This window comes from Schistocerca nitens, chromosome 3 (assembly GCF_023898315.1).
Source record: "Schistocerca nitens isolate TAMUIC-IGC-003100 chromosome 3, iqSchNite1.1, whole genome shotgun sequence".
In the NCBI taxonomy this organism is placed as follows: Eukaryota; Metazoa; Arthropoda; class Insecta; order Orthoptera; family Acrididae; genus Schistocerca; species Schistocerca nitens.
In genome coordinates this window covers 425399102-425415762 of record NC_064616.1, presented here as the reverse complement: position 1 = coordinate 425415762, position 16661 = coordinate 425399102, and the positions used below count along the sequence as shown (strand labels likewise).

General features: G+C 43.2%; 1 protein-coding gene across 1 annotated transcript in view; it reads right to left on the bottom strand.

The window, feature by feature from the left end:
• Positions 1-2263: 2263 nt before the first annotated feature.
• The window catches only part of LOC126248371 (sialomucin core protein 24-like), a 33359-nt gene continuing 18961 nt past the window's right edge, over positions 2264-16661 (bottom strand). Inside the window, exon 3 of the mRNA XM_049949300.1 lies at positions 2264-6388. Coding sequence (XP_049805257.1) covers positions 6294-6388 — 95 coding nt within the window. The 3' untranslated portion in view covers positions 2264-6293. The remainder of the gene's footprint in view (positions 6389-16661) is intronic.

Sequence of the window (16661 nt, the reverse complement as noted above, 5' to 3'; positions counted from 1 at the left end):
GCCCCCCCCCCCCCCCAAATCACACACACACACACACACACACACACACACACACACACACACACCTCTGAAGATAAGTACTGCACAACAGGAAACAGAACACCAAAGTGCTACATACAGCTGTCCAGGAAAGACTGCTCAATGTACAAGAAATTTAAATCTTAACCAATGGAAAGTGCTCTCCAAAACAGATTTAGAATGAACAGTCCACATTTAGTCAGAATGAGTTTCCTGACACTTAAGCTCCTTTAGTGGTTTGATATTTTTAATGTCATGTGTTAAAATGTGATGCATTAATACATGGCAGTCAGACCTATTGTGACAAAGCCTCATGTGAAACCAAGGCGACAGCAAGATTGCTTCCGCATGATCCATCTCCCCTCTTCAACATCAGCAACTGAAGAAAACAATTAATTCATGCACATTTTGAAGTATGCCACCACTACTGACTGCAATAAACTCATCAGTGGTGCAATGTCTCCTCTCTGCCCTTTTATAGCTTTCATTTTGTCAAATTATGAGGGGAATCCCAAAAGTAAGGTCTCCTATTTTTTTATAAGTACATTGACCTGTTTATTTCTACAATGGTTTAGATCAGTTTACAGCTTGAACATTTAGCTACTTTTCAGCAGTCACCGTTTCTGTCTATGCATTTTTGTGGATGCTGTGGCAGTTTTTGTATGCCCATGTCATACCAGCTCGCCGCCATGCTGTTCAGAAGGTTATGAACCTCTTCTTTCACCTCGTCATCAGAGCTGAATCGCTGGGGCCACAAATAACACTGACAGGTACTGTGAGACTGAGTAAACTCAAACTGGCAACTCAGAACTGGAGGAGAGAAATGTTGAGCAAGGGCGTACACATTCTCCATGACAACACTCACCCACACATCGCTCGGCAAACCGTTGCTCTCCTGCAACAGTTTCTGTGGAACATAATCACCCACCCTGTAGTCCTGATTTGGCACCAGTGACTATCACCTGTTCCCTAGGTTAAAAGAACATCTGGCCGGAAAGTGATTCAGCTCCGACGAGGTGAAAGAAGAGGTTCATAACTTTCTGAACAGCATGGCGGCGAGCTGATATGACATGGGCATTCAAAAACTGCCAAGGCACCTACAAAAATGCATCGACAGAAATAGTGACTATGTCGAAAAATAGCTAATGTTCAAGCTGTAAACTGATGTAAACCATTGCAGAAATAAACAGGTCTATGTACTTAAAAGGAGACCTTACTTTTGGTATTACTCTCAATTTGAATTTTCTGTTGATTTACTTTACTACCACGAAACTCCTAAAATTCTTTATCTGTTTATTTTTTTGTACATTAAACATAACTACATACTGTTTGTGCCTTTTCACAGATTAGTGTGTTTTCTATATTATTATCACATTGGACAATTTCAGTAAGTGCGTGAGTGTACTACATGCGACATTACTCACTGCAATGAAATTTTAATGGCTTGTTCTGTCACTGTTTTATTGCAGTAAATATAATAAGGTAGAACTTTCTTCAAACTATTTTTGTCTGTTTTAGATTTGAAGGTAATTGCTTGAGCAATCTACCTGTTCCATAAATCTATGATCAAATCAATTTTTATCTCCACATTTAAAGGAAATACTTATTAACCAGTAACAGTTTTCAGTGTCAATGATCTTGAGACGAAAAGATTACAGCAGGAAGTAACCCACTGTCCTGAACATTTAGGCAGGCAGGGGAAGACATGATTTACATAATATGAAGGGATTATCTATTAATCACAAAGCCTATATACCATGAGCAAAACAATGTTCAAATGCCTATCTTGTGATGATTTCTATTGAACTGCTTTTTAAGTGCATACACCTGTGAAGTGATTAGAACAATTAAATGTCAAACCAAAGTCTAAAAAAAAAAAAAGAAAAATTTACATTTAGTGTTTGAAATTTTTGGGTAGAATCTAATGTGTGTTAAATAAAGTTTCTTAAAAAATGAACTCCAACTGATGAAGTTCAACAAATTTCAGTTAACTACATTACTTTGTGCCACACACTACCCACAATTTAGCTCCGCAACACATTAGCTGCTTAATCTAACTTACCTAGAAATCAAAAATATGACTGTGACAACATTCAAATCTAGTGTGTGTAGTGTACTTGTGAAACCACTGTGGACTCTCAGCCCGAGTGGTCTGAGCCCCCAGAGATGCTTGCTGACTTGACACTGAAGTTATTACACACAGAAAGCCTTAAAGCAACACTTAATCTTAAATAAACAGAACATCTTTTCAAATTTTTGTAAATATATTTATTTAAAACTTATGAATTTAATATACAAACTGTAGAAAATCAAAATACATCTATGAAAATGGGAATGATGATTCTATTTATATTTAAAACTCAAGCAGTTTCCAGTAAAGCAAATTTTAACAACAGATAAGACTGAAGGGATGCCGACTGCTTTCCCTATTATCTCTGTTTTTGATTGACAGGATGCTCATACCAAGGTACAAGGTTTAACTACAGTCACATACCACATGCAGTGCACTGAACCCAAAAGTACAGAGTTCTTTTGAAACAGGGAAACTAAATTTTAGCCGGACTTCCACAGTTAAGTGTTACTGCTTAGTTAAGGACCAGTGAAGCTACAGAAAATTATGATTAATTCACCAAAGTGCAATGACACAGCAACAATTGGAATCATTTACTGCAACATGAATATTCAAATCTAAATTTTATCAATTTTTTCAGTAAGCAAATAATAGGTACTACTCAACAACAAATTAGAAACTTTGCTCATACAATGATTCATATCAAAATAGAAATAACAGCATTAGTTTTAAATGATTTATAGAAATTGGTTGCCTTTCTCAAATTCATACAGAATCTACGTAAGATAACACTGAGTAAAATTAACTGTGTTGAATGCTCCTCCAACTCTGATGTGCTCAGTTTTTTTTTTTTTTTTTTAGAAGCAATGCACCACTATTTCATCCTGGCCACTTTTTCAATTTATAAACCAACACAGAATATCTTAACTACTATTAAGACATTAAAATTCAAGGAAAATTTGAAACAAAAGTGATACTTCTCAAGGCACACACAGAACAATGTTTATCAAGAACATGACGTGCTTTATACTACATGACAAATTTTCTGAAAACACACACACACACACACACACACACACACACACACACACACACACAATCAATTTGCATATTTAAGAAACTTTAGGAATACACTCAACACACTAACCAAATGTGTGTGCATCATAAACCACTGAAATGACAATTCTGTTTGAAGCCCCTATTAATTTAAAAATACACAGGAAGGCAACAATAGCTTTCAACACTTCTTTAAATGACCATTTCTGTTCCAGAAGTATTCACATTAACACTTAATATGTAAGTGAACTACATTAAGAGCACTTTATTTTTCCAAGCTAATTCCATTGATACCAATTGAATAATCACCAAGTTAGTTTAACATTTTATGCTTCTATTGCTAATTTCATATCCCCGAGATGACAGTTTTCCTAATTGACTTTGCATTACAAATGATATACATCTGGACAAACTGGAAACCAGCAAACAATATTTGTGAAATTTTAACTTTTCACGTTTTACTAATGCAACCTAAAACAGTAGACTGCCTTTGCCCCATTTTATTAAGTGTCACAAAATAAAACTGTCTGCTAGTACAAATGAAACATCTTCACTTTACCTATGATACTGAGTATCTTTTCATTGAAGCTTTGATACATGGTGCTTTTTCCTTCACACTATTTTTTACTGTTCAATTGAAATTACGCATTGAAACTTAAGGCACTGTTATGAAGGACTTCCCACCCAAGTAATTTCATTTTAACAATGAATGTAGTCTCTAGATGTTTAACTCTGCATTTATGTGTAATTGCATATGACAGAAAGTAAATGCAAAGGTCACTTAATAACCAAGGAAAATTAACCCCAATGCACAAACAATGAGCAAGTAGTACAAGGAAGTCCTTGCCAATGAACTATGAACTGAAATAAGCTTATCTGAAAATGCACCATTTATCCATGTGTCAGAGGGCTTCACAATTCATTATGACAAAACGTTATCCAATATCTTTGCATATGATTTAGACAACAAACTCTGCAGCAAAAATACCAGTTTCTTTTTTGCCCTTCAGTAGAATATCTATAAGAATGTTTTAAAACTATGAGAAGACAGAAAAGCCATGAAACAAGCCAAACACTGAAGTTCTGAATCTGTTTGCAGTGCCTAAATGTCTTCAAATGAAGTACCCCATAATAGATTACATGTAACAAAGGAACAAAGAATTTCGACCAGAATAATGAATATATATAATAATCATTAATGACTGGCCCTTTCAGAAAGGTAATCATCGAGAAAAGTCTAACTACACTAACTGCAAAGATCTTTCCAGAACAACTTATTTATTATACAATGCTGTCACAACTGACCACTGCACTGCCAGATGAGAATCAAATTTAAGCACTCCAACTGGCCTAAAGGAACTTCTAAGACAAAACAAATCATGATAAGATAATGATGGCTAAAAAAAAAAAAAAACTTTTCAGATCAAATATCCAGCTTTTAAATTTTAACATTCCAAATGGTACATGTGCACTTACAAAAGAGCTTCCACTATATAAAACTGTGCAGAAAAAAGTTATTGAGAGTAACTGCAAATGGTATTCCTGATGATACAGAAGGATTTTCTTCAATTACAGATTTATAGCACACCAAAGCTTTCATTAACATTATTATAATATACTGAATTTGCAAAATAACTACATGTGAGGAGCCAACTAATAAAATTTATTTTCTACAAGCGTGCCAAATTGTGCAAAGCAATCTTAAGCAACACACATGCCTTCTCTCAGGCCCATTTCAACTCATACCAACCGTAATCTCTCTCTCTCTCTCTCTCTCTCTCTCTCTCTCTCTCTCTCTCTCTCTCTCACACACACACACACACACACACACACACACACACACTTAACTTCAATATCACAGATTTCAGTCTTCAGAACTTGCTGAACATGGCTGAAAGGAGTTTGAAAGAAATACTTTTGTTCAGGGTTAGATCTCCAGACATTGCCTCAAGCAAGGCTGCCTCTTGCTGGCTACACAAAAATAAAGTGTGAGTAGTAGTACTCATTAATTCAAAAAATAAGAAACAGTTCAGTTTCAAATTTCAGGACAACTGCCTGACACTGTGATATCAGTAGTTTGAATTCCTTTTAGCTAGCTCAACTGAGCACTGAACCTACCACTAAGGACATAACCAACCTAAAGTGTTTACAGAAAAACAACTCTTGCCATGGCTTACATTTCACTGAAATGTCTGGCAGAAAAAAAATTTAACAAAAACAAAAAATACCTTACTATTATGGACGCCAGTAACATGACAATCATTCACACACTCCACTCTTATTACTTATCCCATAACAATCTTAATTAAATATTTTAATGTGATCACAGACTATATCCTAACTGTACATAAATATTAAGGAGTTGAGATTGTGATGTAAGCAGATTTTCATGTCTGTAAGCCAGGATATTGCTGAAGTATATTAAATTGGAAGTTGAAAAATATGGACCAAAAATAGTCATTTTTCATACAGTACATTGTTAATATCCAGGTGGTAGCTTTACTATGAAGACAGTTTTCATCATCACATCACTATAATCTGCATTTACAACTGACCTGTCAAACATTCTCAACAAGCTAAAATGTTGAAAGGGGAAAGAAAAAATATTATGAAAACAAAACAGTGTGTTACATCTTTTTACAGCAACAATTACAATTTGTGGTTGCACATAGAATATAAAAAATGTGCAGTGAATGCAACTTGTGACTTATTACATACTTTATATGCTCTCAATTTGCCTGGAAAAACATCTATCCACAAATCAGTGTCAACTCTGTACAGTAACCACAAAGCAGACTTGAGCAAAGCATTTTGCAAATACACTGATCAAAAAATATACATTCGTAACTGTACAGGCAGGCATGATGTAAATACATGAGAATTTAATCTCATCACAACCACCACTGACATCTCAAAATGTATGCCAATTAAGCATTTTAACATCTATACCCTAAGTTCCCATAATAACAGACAGTGGTCAGTAATCAAGACAATTTTAACTATTATTTTATGTGTAAGTGAGATTCTATAAATGTACTGGAAATAGGACCTATAAACATTTGTTCCAGAGATTTCTGTATAAAGTAACTTTTACACAAGCAAAATATGACCTCTTGATATTCCAATTCCAAAATAATGACACAGTCAATTAAAGAGTGTGATAGTTCCTTTCTGTACGAGCTTTGTAGAACTTGAAAGCCACAAATCCAATTGCCATTGTGCCCAAAGAAAGCACAATTCCACCTGAAATTTAAAACAAAAATATTAGTCTGAAGACTTATTAAAATTACTATCAAATTTCATACTCACATTAAGTTATAATTTACAACAGGCACGGAATATTTGATATTTAACGAAGTTGTTAGTGACTAAAGGAATACTAATAGAAGTTTTCCACAGCCTTACTGCACTGTACAGTGAATTTACTTTCCCATAGAAAGTCTATACTGAAGCAAAAAATTCAGTCAACTTGCTTACAATAAACGAACTTTCAATGTTCCTACTAATGAGAAAAGTCGACTCACTAAGCACAAATTTCCCTCACCATAATAAATCCTGCACAACATATTTCTGATGTAGTTTTAATAACTTCACACAACATTACTGTTCTGTACCTCAGTAAAATTAGGTAGGGTTAGAAAGCAAACCATATGTTCTCTTATTCTGACACCATACCATGTTAGTTTTAGGTGGGGACAGGCTGTTTTGAGCTCTAGTTGCTCTAGATGTTGACTGATACACACTTAGTGATAGATGTTTCACCACCAGGTCAAGTTTGGCACCTGGCATTACTGTCTGCTGTGGTCACCAGCAGCCACATAGTATCAGGCAACTTTTATGGCAATGCTAACCATTACTGAATGCCTCTAACATTTTTTATTCAATTTTTTTTGCTTTGCGTTTGAGTTGCCTGCTGCTCATTCTCTTATTTTAAAATAAGTCTCAGGTCTGTCACGCAGTTTTATTACATTGTGACCCGTGAAAGGAAAGGGGTCACTGGTGCTCATAAAATGATGCACAATGTGCTGCAATGCCCCAAGGTGAAAAAATGAACAGAAAAAATATCTACACACTATCACACAGGCCCATAAAAGAGCAGCCACTTACACTGGCTAAAGTCTGTGGCACCTACACATTATTAGGAATTTTGCCAGCTCTCATCCTCATGAACTGTCAGACTGCTGGGAAGAACAAGCCAGTTTCAGTTACATCTGTAATCTGTACTGTAAAAGTGTATAGTTGTTTATATTCAACACTGCAGCAGTTAGGTTCGAATTACTTTATTTTTATCTGGAGATGAGGTAGTATCTCTAGAAATGACTCAAGTCTAAGGGATTTGTATGGAGATCCATCTGTTCCCAGAAGATGGTGGCACTGCCCTGGCAGACATGCTTCCTTGTGCACATTAAGAGCATTAGGGGTGCATTAGAGCTGCTGTTAGCAGAAACCTAAAGACTTCATGGACATCACAGTGTGGTGAACTGCCTCCAGAAGAATGATAATCTGTACTGTAAAAGTGTATAGTTGTTTACATTCAACACTGCAGCAGTTAGGTTCGAATTACTTTATTTTTATCTGGAGATGGGGTAGTATCTCTAGAAATGACTCGAGTCTAAGGGATTTGTATGGAGATCCATCTGTTCCCAGAAGATGGTGGCACTGCCCTGGCAGACATGCTTCCTTGTGCACATTAAGAGCATTAGGGGTGCTTCCAAAGACTTATCTTGACAAGTCATGGGTCAATAGCAACTTAACATGGAGCTGCTGTTAGCAGAAACCTAAAGACTTCATGGACATCACAGTGTGGTGAACTGCCTCCAGAAGAATGATAGTGGGAACGGTTGGATCAAGAAACAGATCTGATGCAAGCAGAGCTAAATCTGAACAAGGAGAATATCTTAAGCAAATGAATTCTGCAAAGTTCGAGGAATGGTTTTCAGAGATGGTGCTTCCAAATCTCCCGCCCAATTATGTCACTTATGAACAATGTTTTCTATTGTAGGCAAACGGACAAAATACCACCAGCGAATTACTCAAGGCTGCCGACTGAATGGTTACAAAAGAGGGGGTAGAATGCAATGACAACATGGCAAAGACTGAGATGTATGCCCCAGTGCAAGTACAGAAATCTCATGAAAAGACAACTTTGACAAATTAGCTAAAAAAGCCTCAGAAGCGGCGTGCTTCGCCTTCTGTCAGATAACTGCGACCTGAGTGCAATTTAATGGGCATAAACAAAGATTAACTATAACAGGCAGCGTAAGGTGTCTAACATGACCGCATAAAACCTTCAGGAACTCTTATGCTGTCTCTCATTCTGTTACTGCAAATGACTGGTAAAGGCATTGCAGGAAAGTGCAATAGGTGGAGCTTGACTGCAAGAGGCACAATGGTGTTATGGACCTAATCAGGACATACCAAAGTAATTACTCTAGTAATGACTCATATTATACAGACATCAGAACGTAAGTGTTCATCTTGCAGAAAGGGAGGGAGTGGAGGAGAAAGGGAAGGAGGGGAGGGAGAGAGAGAGAGAGAGAGAGAGAGAGAGAGAGAGAGAGAGAGAGAGAGAGAGAGAGAGAGAGTGAGAGTGTGTGTGTGTGTGTGTGTGTGTGAGTGAAACAACAGAAGCACCATGAAAGTGATTAACCTAAGTTGTCAAATATTTTTACACAACATCTAAGCACATTATAAGTCTTATTTAGTTAATTACATTGGCTGTCAAATACCCATAATTTTTTTTCTATCAAACATAATTTGCCTATAATTTTGTATTGTTTCTGATTTTTTTTTGGTTTGGGTTTAAGGGCGCTCAACTGCTGAGGTCATTAGCGCCCAGTCACTGTTGTGAGAGCACATGGAATCTGGTAAAACTCAAGGGGATGGGGGGACACCAGAAGGACCTGACAAAGATGCAGATAAAATAAGTAAAAAGGTTAAATGTCTTTGGACAAGCCAGTTAAAGTTATAAAACGCAGAATACGAGCAGCTGCTCGAGCGTCATCAGCTAAAACATCCGGTAAAGTAGATGGCAGGGACAGGACAACACGAAATTGACTAAAACGGGGACACGACAATAAAACATGGCGCACTGTTAATGCCTGACCACAAGGGCACTGCGGGGCTGGGTCACCGGAGAGCAGGTAGCGGTGGCTAAACCGGCAATGCCCAATCCGCAACCTGGTCAGAAGGACCTCCTCACGCCGAGATGGTCGGGAGGATGTTGTCCAAGCAGTTGGGAGCGGTTTTACTGCCCGGAGCTTGTTTCCTTGGAGGGATGACCAAGCATCCCACCACAACGACACAAGCCTCTTACATACATCCCCACGAACGTCAGATGACGGGACACAATTGGAGGCTGGCCGAGGCAGGAGAACTGCAGCCTTGGCTGCAGCATCCGCAGCCTCATTCCCAGGCACTCCTACATGTCCGGGAACCCATAGAAAGCTGACAGAACCACCATTATCAGCAAAAGAATGGAGGGACTGCTGTATTCGTTGAATCAAGGGATGGACCGGATAGGGAGCTCCAAAGCTCTGAAGAGCACTGAGTGAATCAGAGCGGAGTACATACGATGAATGGCGGTGGCGGCGGGCATACTGAACGGCCTGATGGAGAGCAAAAAGCTCGGCCGTAAAGCTGGAACATTGGTCGAGGAGCCGGTATTTAAAGGTGGCGGCCCCGACGACAAAGGCACAGCCGACACCATCGTCAGTTTTGGAGCCATCGGTGTAAATAAAGGTGTGACCGGCAAGTCGAGCACGAAGTTCGACAAACCATGAGCAATACACTGCAGCCGGAGTACCCTCCTTCGGGAGTGAGCTGAGGTCGAGATAAATATGAACCGGAGCCTGGAGCCAAGGTGGTGTCGGGCTCTCACCCTCTTGGAAGGTGGTAGGGAGGGCAAAATCCAATTGTCGAAGCAGGCGACGGAAGCAGACTCCGGGGGGCAGCAGGGCAGACACATACAACCCGTGCTGACGGTCGAGAGAATCGGCGAAGAAGGACCTGTAAGAGGGGTGGTCGGGCATAGACAACAGCCGGCAGGCATACCGACACAGCAGTACGTCGCGCCGGTAGGTCAATGGTAACTCGGCAGCTTCAGCATAAAGACTCAACGGGACTAGTGTAGAACGCTCCGGTCGCAAGACGTAACCCCCGATGGTGGATGGAGTTGAGCCGGCGTAAGAGGGATGGCCGAGCGGACGAGTAGACGAAGCTCCCATAATCCAGCTTCGATCGGACTATGGACCGATACAAGCGAAGCAGGACAGTGCGAGCCGCTCCCCAAGATGAACCGCTAAGAACTCTGAGGACATTAAGTGAACGTGTATAACGGGCCGCCAAATGAGAGACATGTGGAGACCAACACAGTTTCCTGTCCAACGTGAGCCCTAGAAACTTAGTTGTGTCCACGAATGGGAGAACAACGGGACCGAGATGTAAGGATGGCGGAAGGAACGCTTTATATCGCCAAAAGTTGATACAAACCGTCTTCTCTTCAGAGAACCGGAAGCCATTTGCCACGTTCCATGAGTAGAGGCTGTCTAGACAACGCTGAAGGCAGCGCTCCAGGAGGCATGTTCTCTGGGCACTGCAGTAGATCGCGAAGTCATCGACAAAGAGAGAGCCTGAGACATTAGGTGGAACGCAATCCATAATTGGATTGATCGCGATGGCAAAAAGAGCTACGCTCAAGACGGAGCCCTGAGGCACTCCGTTCTCCTGGAGGAAGACGTCGGACAATACGGAACCCACACGTACCCTAAACTTTCGATCCGTTAAAAAGGAATCAATAAAAAGGGGCAGGCGACCGCGTAGGCCCCACCTGTGCATAGTGCGGAGGATACCTCCTCTCCAACAGGTATCATAAGCCTTCTCCAAGTCGAAAAACACGGCTACCGTTTGGCGCCTTCGCAAAAAGTTGTTCATGATGAATGTCGACAAGGTCACAAGGTGGTCAACAGCGGAGCGGCGGCGACGAAAGCCGCATTGGACATTAGTAAGTAGCCGTCGAGATTCAAGAATCCAGACTAACCGAGCATTAACCATGCGCTCCACCACCTTACAGACACAGCTTGTAAGAGAAATGGGGCGGTAACTAGAAGGAAGGTGTCTATCCTTCCCGGGTTTGGGTATAGGAACAACAACGGCGTCACGCCAACGCATGGGGACTTGACCTTCGGTCCAGACGCGATTGTAGGTACGAAGAAGGAAGCTTTTGCCCGCCGGAGAAAGGTGTGCCAGCATCTGAACGTGAATGGCATCTGGCCCCGGAGCAGAGGACCGGGACAGTGCAAGCGCACGTTCGAGTTCCCGCATAGTAAAGGGAGCATTATAAGTTTCCAGATTCAGCGAGTGGAAGGAAGGTCGCCGAGCCTCTTCTGCCTCTTTCCTGGGAAGGAAGGCAGGATGGTAATGGGCGGAGCTTGAAACCTCCGCGAAAAAGCGGCCAAAGGCGTTGGAGACAGCCACAGGATCAACAAGGACCTCATTACCTGAGGTCAGGCCAGGTACCGAGGAGTGGGCCTTAATGCCCGACAGCCGGCGCAGGCCACCCCAGACGACAGAAGAGGGAGTAAAACTGTTAAAGGAGCTGGTGAAAAAGGCCCAACAAGCTTTTTTGCTGTCTTTGATGACTCTACGGCATTGCGCTCGGAGTCGTTTGTATTCAATACAATTCGCCAACGTAGGATGGCAGCGAAAGGTGCGTAAAGCACGTCGTCGAGCACGGATAGAGTCCCTACAAGCCTCGTTCCACCAGGGGACGGAAACGCGACGTGAAGAAGAAGTAGTACGAGGAATGGAACGTTCGGCAGCATTGATGATAACAGCCGTGAGGTATTCGACCTGACTGTCACAACTGGGAAAATCGTGGTCCGGAAAGGTCGCCAGGGAATAGTAAAGTCCCCAGTCAGCTTTCAGTATGTTCCAGCTCGAAGGACGTGGGGATGGGGTGTGGTGCAGGAGACGAACGACACAGGGGAAGTGGTCGCTCGAATAGGTGCCAGAAAGGACATACCACTCGAACCGATGGGCAAGAGTGGTAGAACAGATCGAGAGGTCCAAGTGGGAGTAGGTATGAGTAGAGTCCGAGAGGAAAGTCGGGGCGCCAGTATTGAGGCAGACAAGACTGAGATGGTTGAAGACATCCGCCAAGAGTGAGCCTCTTTGACAGGATGCAGGAGAGCCCCAAAGGGGATGATGGGCATTGAAGTCGCCAAACAATAAAAACGGCGGGGGAAGCTGAACGATCAGGTGCATCATGTCAGCCCGACTAACAGCAGATGACGGTGGAGTGTACATGGTACAAACTGAAAAAGTAAAAGCAGAAAGAGTAATGCGTACAGCTATTGCTTGGAGTGGGGTGGTCAATGGGATGGGATGGTAATAGACATCGTCCCGAACGAGCAACATGACCCCACCATGAGCTGGGACACCGTCCACAGGGGTGAGGTCATACCGCTCCGATGTATAGTGGGTAAAGGCAAGACGGTCAGTCGGGCGCAACTTGGTTTCCTGGAGACCACGGACGAGCGGACAGTGCAGGCGGAGGAGCAGTTGTAATTCCTCCCGATTAGATCGAATACCTCTTATGTTCCAATGAAACAACGCCATCGCTAGTCAAAAAGTTGGGGGAACGAGACGGGGGAAGAGCTGGTCAGCTCGATGGCCGCGGAGGGCCAGGTTGCGAGGGAACAATGCTACAACCGACGGGAGGCAGATCCGGTTCCATCGACTCGTCGCCAGCTGCGGCCGCTGTCCCTGGTTGTGTAGGAGGGGCAGCATCGTTTGCCGATGAAAGGCCAGCTGAGCGCCTGGCAGCAGAGCGTCCCGGCGAAACTGAGGACGGCCGGGAGCAGCGACTCACGGATGGAGCGTCAGACGAAACGCGCCGGGGTGGAGAGGGGGATAGAGACTACTTCTTGGAGGCACAGGGATGGTGGGCTGGACCCGAAGAAGGTCCTCACGCGTGGGGTCCGTTTTGGAACGCCGGACCTCGGAAGCTGGGGTCCGGAACGTTTCCCCGATGGACGCCTGAGAAGAGGATCGCTTCTCAGGTGGCGTGGGGGCAGGAGGAGGAGGAAGGGTGGCCCCTGGGGCAGAGGGGGTGGGGGCCACGGGGGAGGAGGATTTGGAAGGGAGGGATTTGGGAGGCGGAGGCAGAGCCCCCTGATGGGCGGCGGCAGCGGAGGCGGAGGGGGGACAGGATAGGGGTGAGGATACCGCGGAAGGAGTGGACACAACTGAGGCAAACGAAGTGGTCAATGGCACGGGATGGAGGCGGTCATACTTCTTCCTGGCCTCAGAATAAGAGAGCCGATCCAAAGTTTTGATTTCTTATATCTTCTTCTCCTTCTGATATGCGGGGCAGTCTGAGGATCTAGGCGAGTGGACGCCAGGACAATTAATGCACCGAGGTGGTGGGGTGCATGTATGTTCCTCACGAAGAGGACGTCCACAATCGCCACAAAGGGGCTCAGCCTCACACCGTGACGACATGTGCCCAAAGCGCAAACACCTAAAACAGCGCATAGGAGGCGGGACGTAAGGTCGCACGTCACACCGGTAGCACATCACCTTTACCTTCTCCGGGAGAACGTCCCCCTCGAAGGAGAGGATAAAGGCCCCGGTGTCAATGCGACGGTCTTCGGGGCCGCGCTGGACTCGCCGGACGAAATGCACGCCTCGGCGCTCCAGGTTGGCCCTGAGCTCCTCAGATTGTAGCAGGAGGTCACGATGAAAAATAACCCCCTGCGTTCTATTTAGTGCCAGATGTGGGACAATGGATACTGGGATGTCCCCTAGGCGGTCGCACGCCTGGAGCGCCGCCGACTGTGTGGCGGAGGTGGTCTTGATAAGAACGGACCCTGAACGCATCTTGCTGAGAGCCTCGATTTCCCCGAAGATGTTCTCAATGTGCTGAACAAAGAACATGGGCTTGGAGGTGGCGAATGTCCCCCCATCGGTTCGAGAACAGACCAAATAGCGGGGGAAGTACTTTGCCCCAAGCCGGCGGGCCTGTCCCTCCTCCCATGGAGTGGCCAAGGGGGAAAGGGCAGGTGAACCAGAACTAGAAACGGTACCTTTTCTTTTGAAAGACTTGGCCGCAGCGCGACCTGATACGTGTTGACGTTTCATCTGCGAAACGTCCGCCCCGATACCACCCACTCCAACCAGGGGCTCTCCCCACGGGCGCCACCCAGCCGCAGCAAGGGCCACCTGGCAGGATGACCATTGCCGGGAGTCCTGATGCCCCAAGGAGACGGGCATCTACTCCTTGGCCGACGTGGGGAGGGTGCAGCTCAGGTATCGGCAGTACGATCCCTGTGTTTTCAGGGGGCTACAACCTAGAGGGTAAATGACGACCCCACCACAACGGGCTGGCTACCGTGCTGGATTTCTGGTGCCATGGAAAGTCCATCATGATCGCTGGTGCAGATGGAGATGCACTATGGGCGTAACTTGGACAACCCATCAGGCGTTTAGGCCCAATTTGAGGAATAGTGGGTATGGTTACAACGCCGGTGCAATGCTGAGTGCCAAGGTCTTAGTGCACTTAGGACCAGTGGTACACCACGTAAGGTGTCCTTCCCCAAAAGGCTCGTATTTCTGTAGAATTTTGAAAAATGGAGGTCAAACCCCAAGGGGGACCATCACATGGAAGGCCGAAACGGTTTAAACTCCTTTTAGTCGCCTCTTACGACAGGCAGGAATACCTCGGGCCTATTCTTACCCCAGACCCGCAGGGGGGTATTGTTTCTGATAACTGATACAGATTTTTTCTCAATAGATGATTTAGTATTCTTTTCAGAACACATTTCACAAGATCATTTAACCAAGTGAGGAAAGGGGACCTACAGATTGACAAAGAATCTGAACCACATGTCATTTCAGATAAGTTTCCACTCTAGTGACAGGTGAAGTCTTGATTGTAGAAGCAGAGAACATGGGTGCAGGCTATTTGTCCTTCAAGAGGGAGGCACAGATTGACCCACACACTGATCTGTCCTCGACTGGTCAAGGTCCTCATTTGTTGCTTTCTGAGGCAGCTGCCATGATAGTTTCTTAACTAATCAATGGTACTGCACCATAAAAAACAAATATTCTTACACGTCATCCAAAATCAGATCCTAGAACAAAAGCAGTAAAGCTAAGAACATGTTATGGCGATTTATGAACTACAAAATAAGGAACCTATTCACTTACCCGTATCTGAGAAGTGGGTAGAGAGAGGGGAATTTTATTATGGACATTTAAAGAGTTATGTAACCGACCAATGAAACTTCATGCCACATTCAATGATTAGAAAAAATTATCCACAGCCCACCAGACTAGCAAAAAGGACAAATTCCTTTCTTTATAAATGGAAATGTATGTCACAAATACACTGAAGCCATCCCAGGGTCAACAATTTTATGAGGTTAAAGGGAGGAATTCAATTGTGCAGAGCCAATGGAATTAGTTTAGGAACTAGACACTAAAAGCAGTAGACGAGTTCTGCTATCTAGGAGGCAAAGTAACTGATGAAGGCCTAAGTAGAGTATATAAAATGTATACTTTAAATGGCAATGAAAGTGTTTCTGAATAAGAGAAATTTGTTTATATGCAATGCAGATTTAAATGTTAGCAACTCTTTTTCGAAGGTGTTTGTATAGAATATAGCCCCACATGGAAGTGAAACATGTGATGAAACAGTCTAGACAAGAACAGACAAGTGGGTTTTGAAATGTGGTGCTACAGAAGACTGTAGAAGATTAATGGGTAGATTGTGTAACTGATGAGGGGCTACTGAATAGAATTTGTGGGACACGAAATTTGTGGTACAACTTGCATAAAAGAAGGGGGCAGTTATTGGAAACATTCTGAGATATCAAGTCATCACCAATTTAGTACTGGAGGGGTGTGTGTGGGGTAAAAATGCTAGAGGGATATCAAGACATGAGTACCATAAACAGATTCAGAAGGCTGTAGGTTGCAGTAGTTATTCAGAGATTAAGAAGCTTGCTCAAGATGGGGTAGCATGGGGGCTGTATCAAAACCAGCCTTCAGAATGAAGACAACCATGACAAACTGAGGACCAGGAGGAGATCTGTGGTACAACAAAATTTACACAACAAATGACAAATTGACATACGAATTCTGCAGTCCTAAATTACTCCTGAACTACATGTGGCTTTGAGCGCCTATGATAGAACAAGAACAGATCATTTGAGAGGAAGTAAAAATTTTCAGTTACAGATTTATATCTAGGCACACCTGATTAAATTGAGCAACAAGTGCAGTATCTTAGATAAGTATGATTAAATAGACAGATGGAAGGGGCTACCTAACAATGGAACTTATGTAAACATTTAAATAATGTTGCTGGTATGAAGAAAGCAAAAGAAAATCTCAAATGAGACAAGGTACCAATTAAAAGATAGGGTGGCAATAGGAACAAAACAGTATGCTGAATTAAGCTTCATAATTCTTTTAAGTTTTCAACAGTACATGAGAAGATAGTGAATTTTGA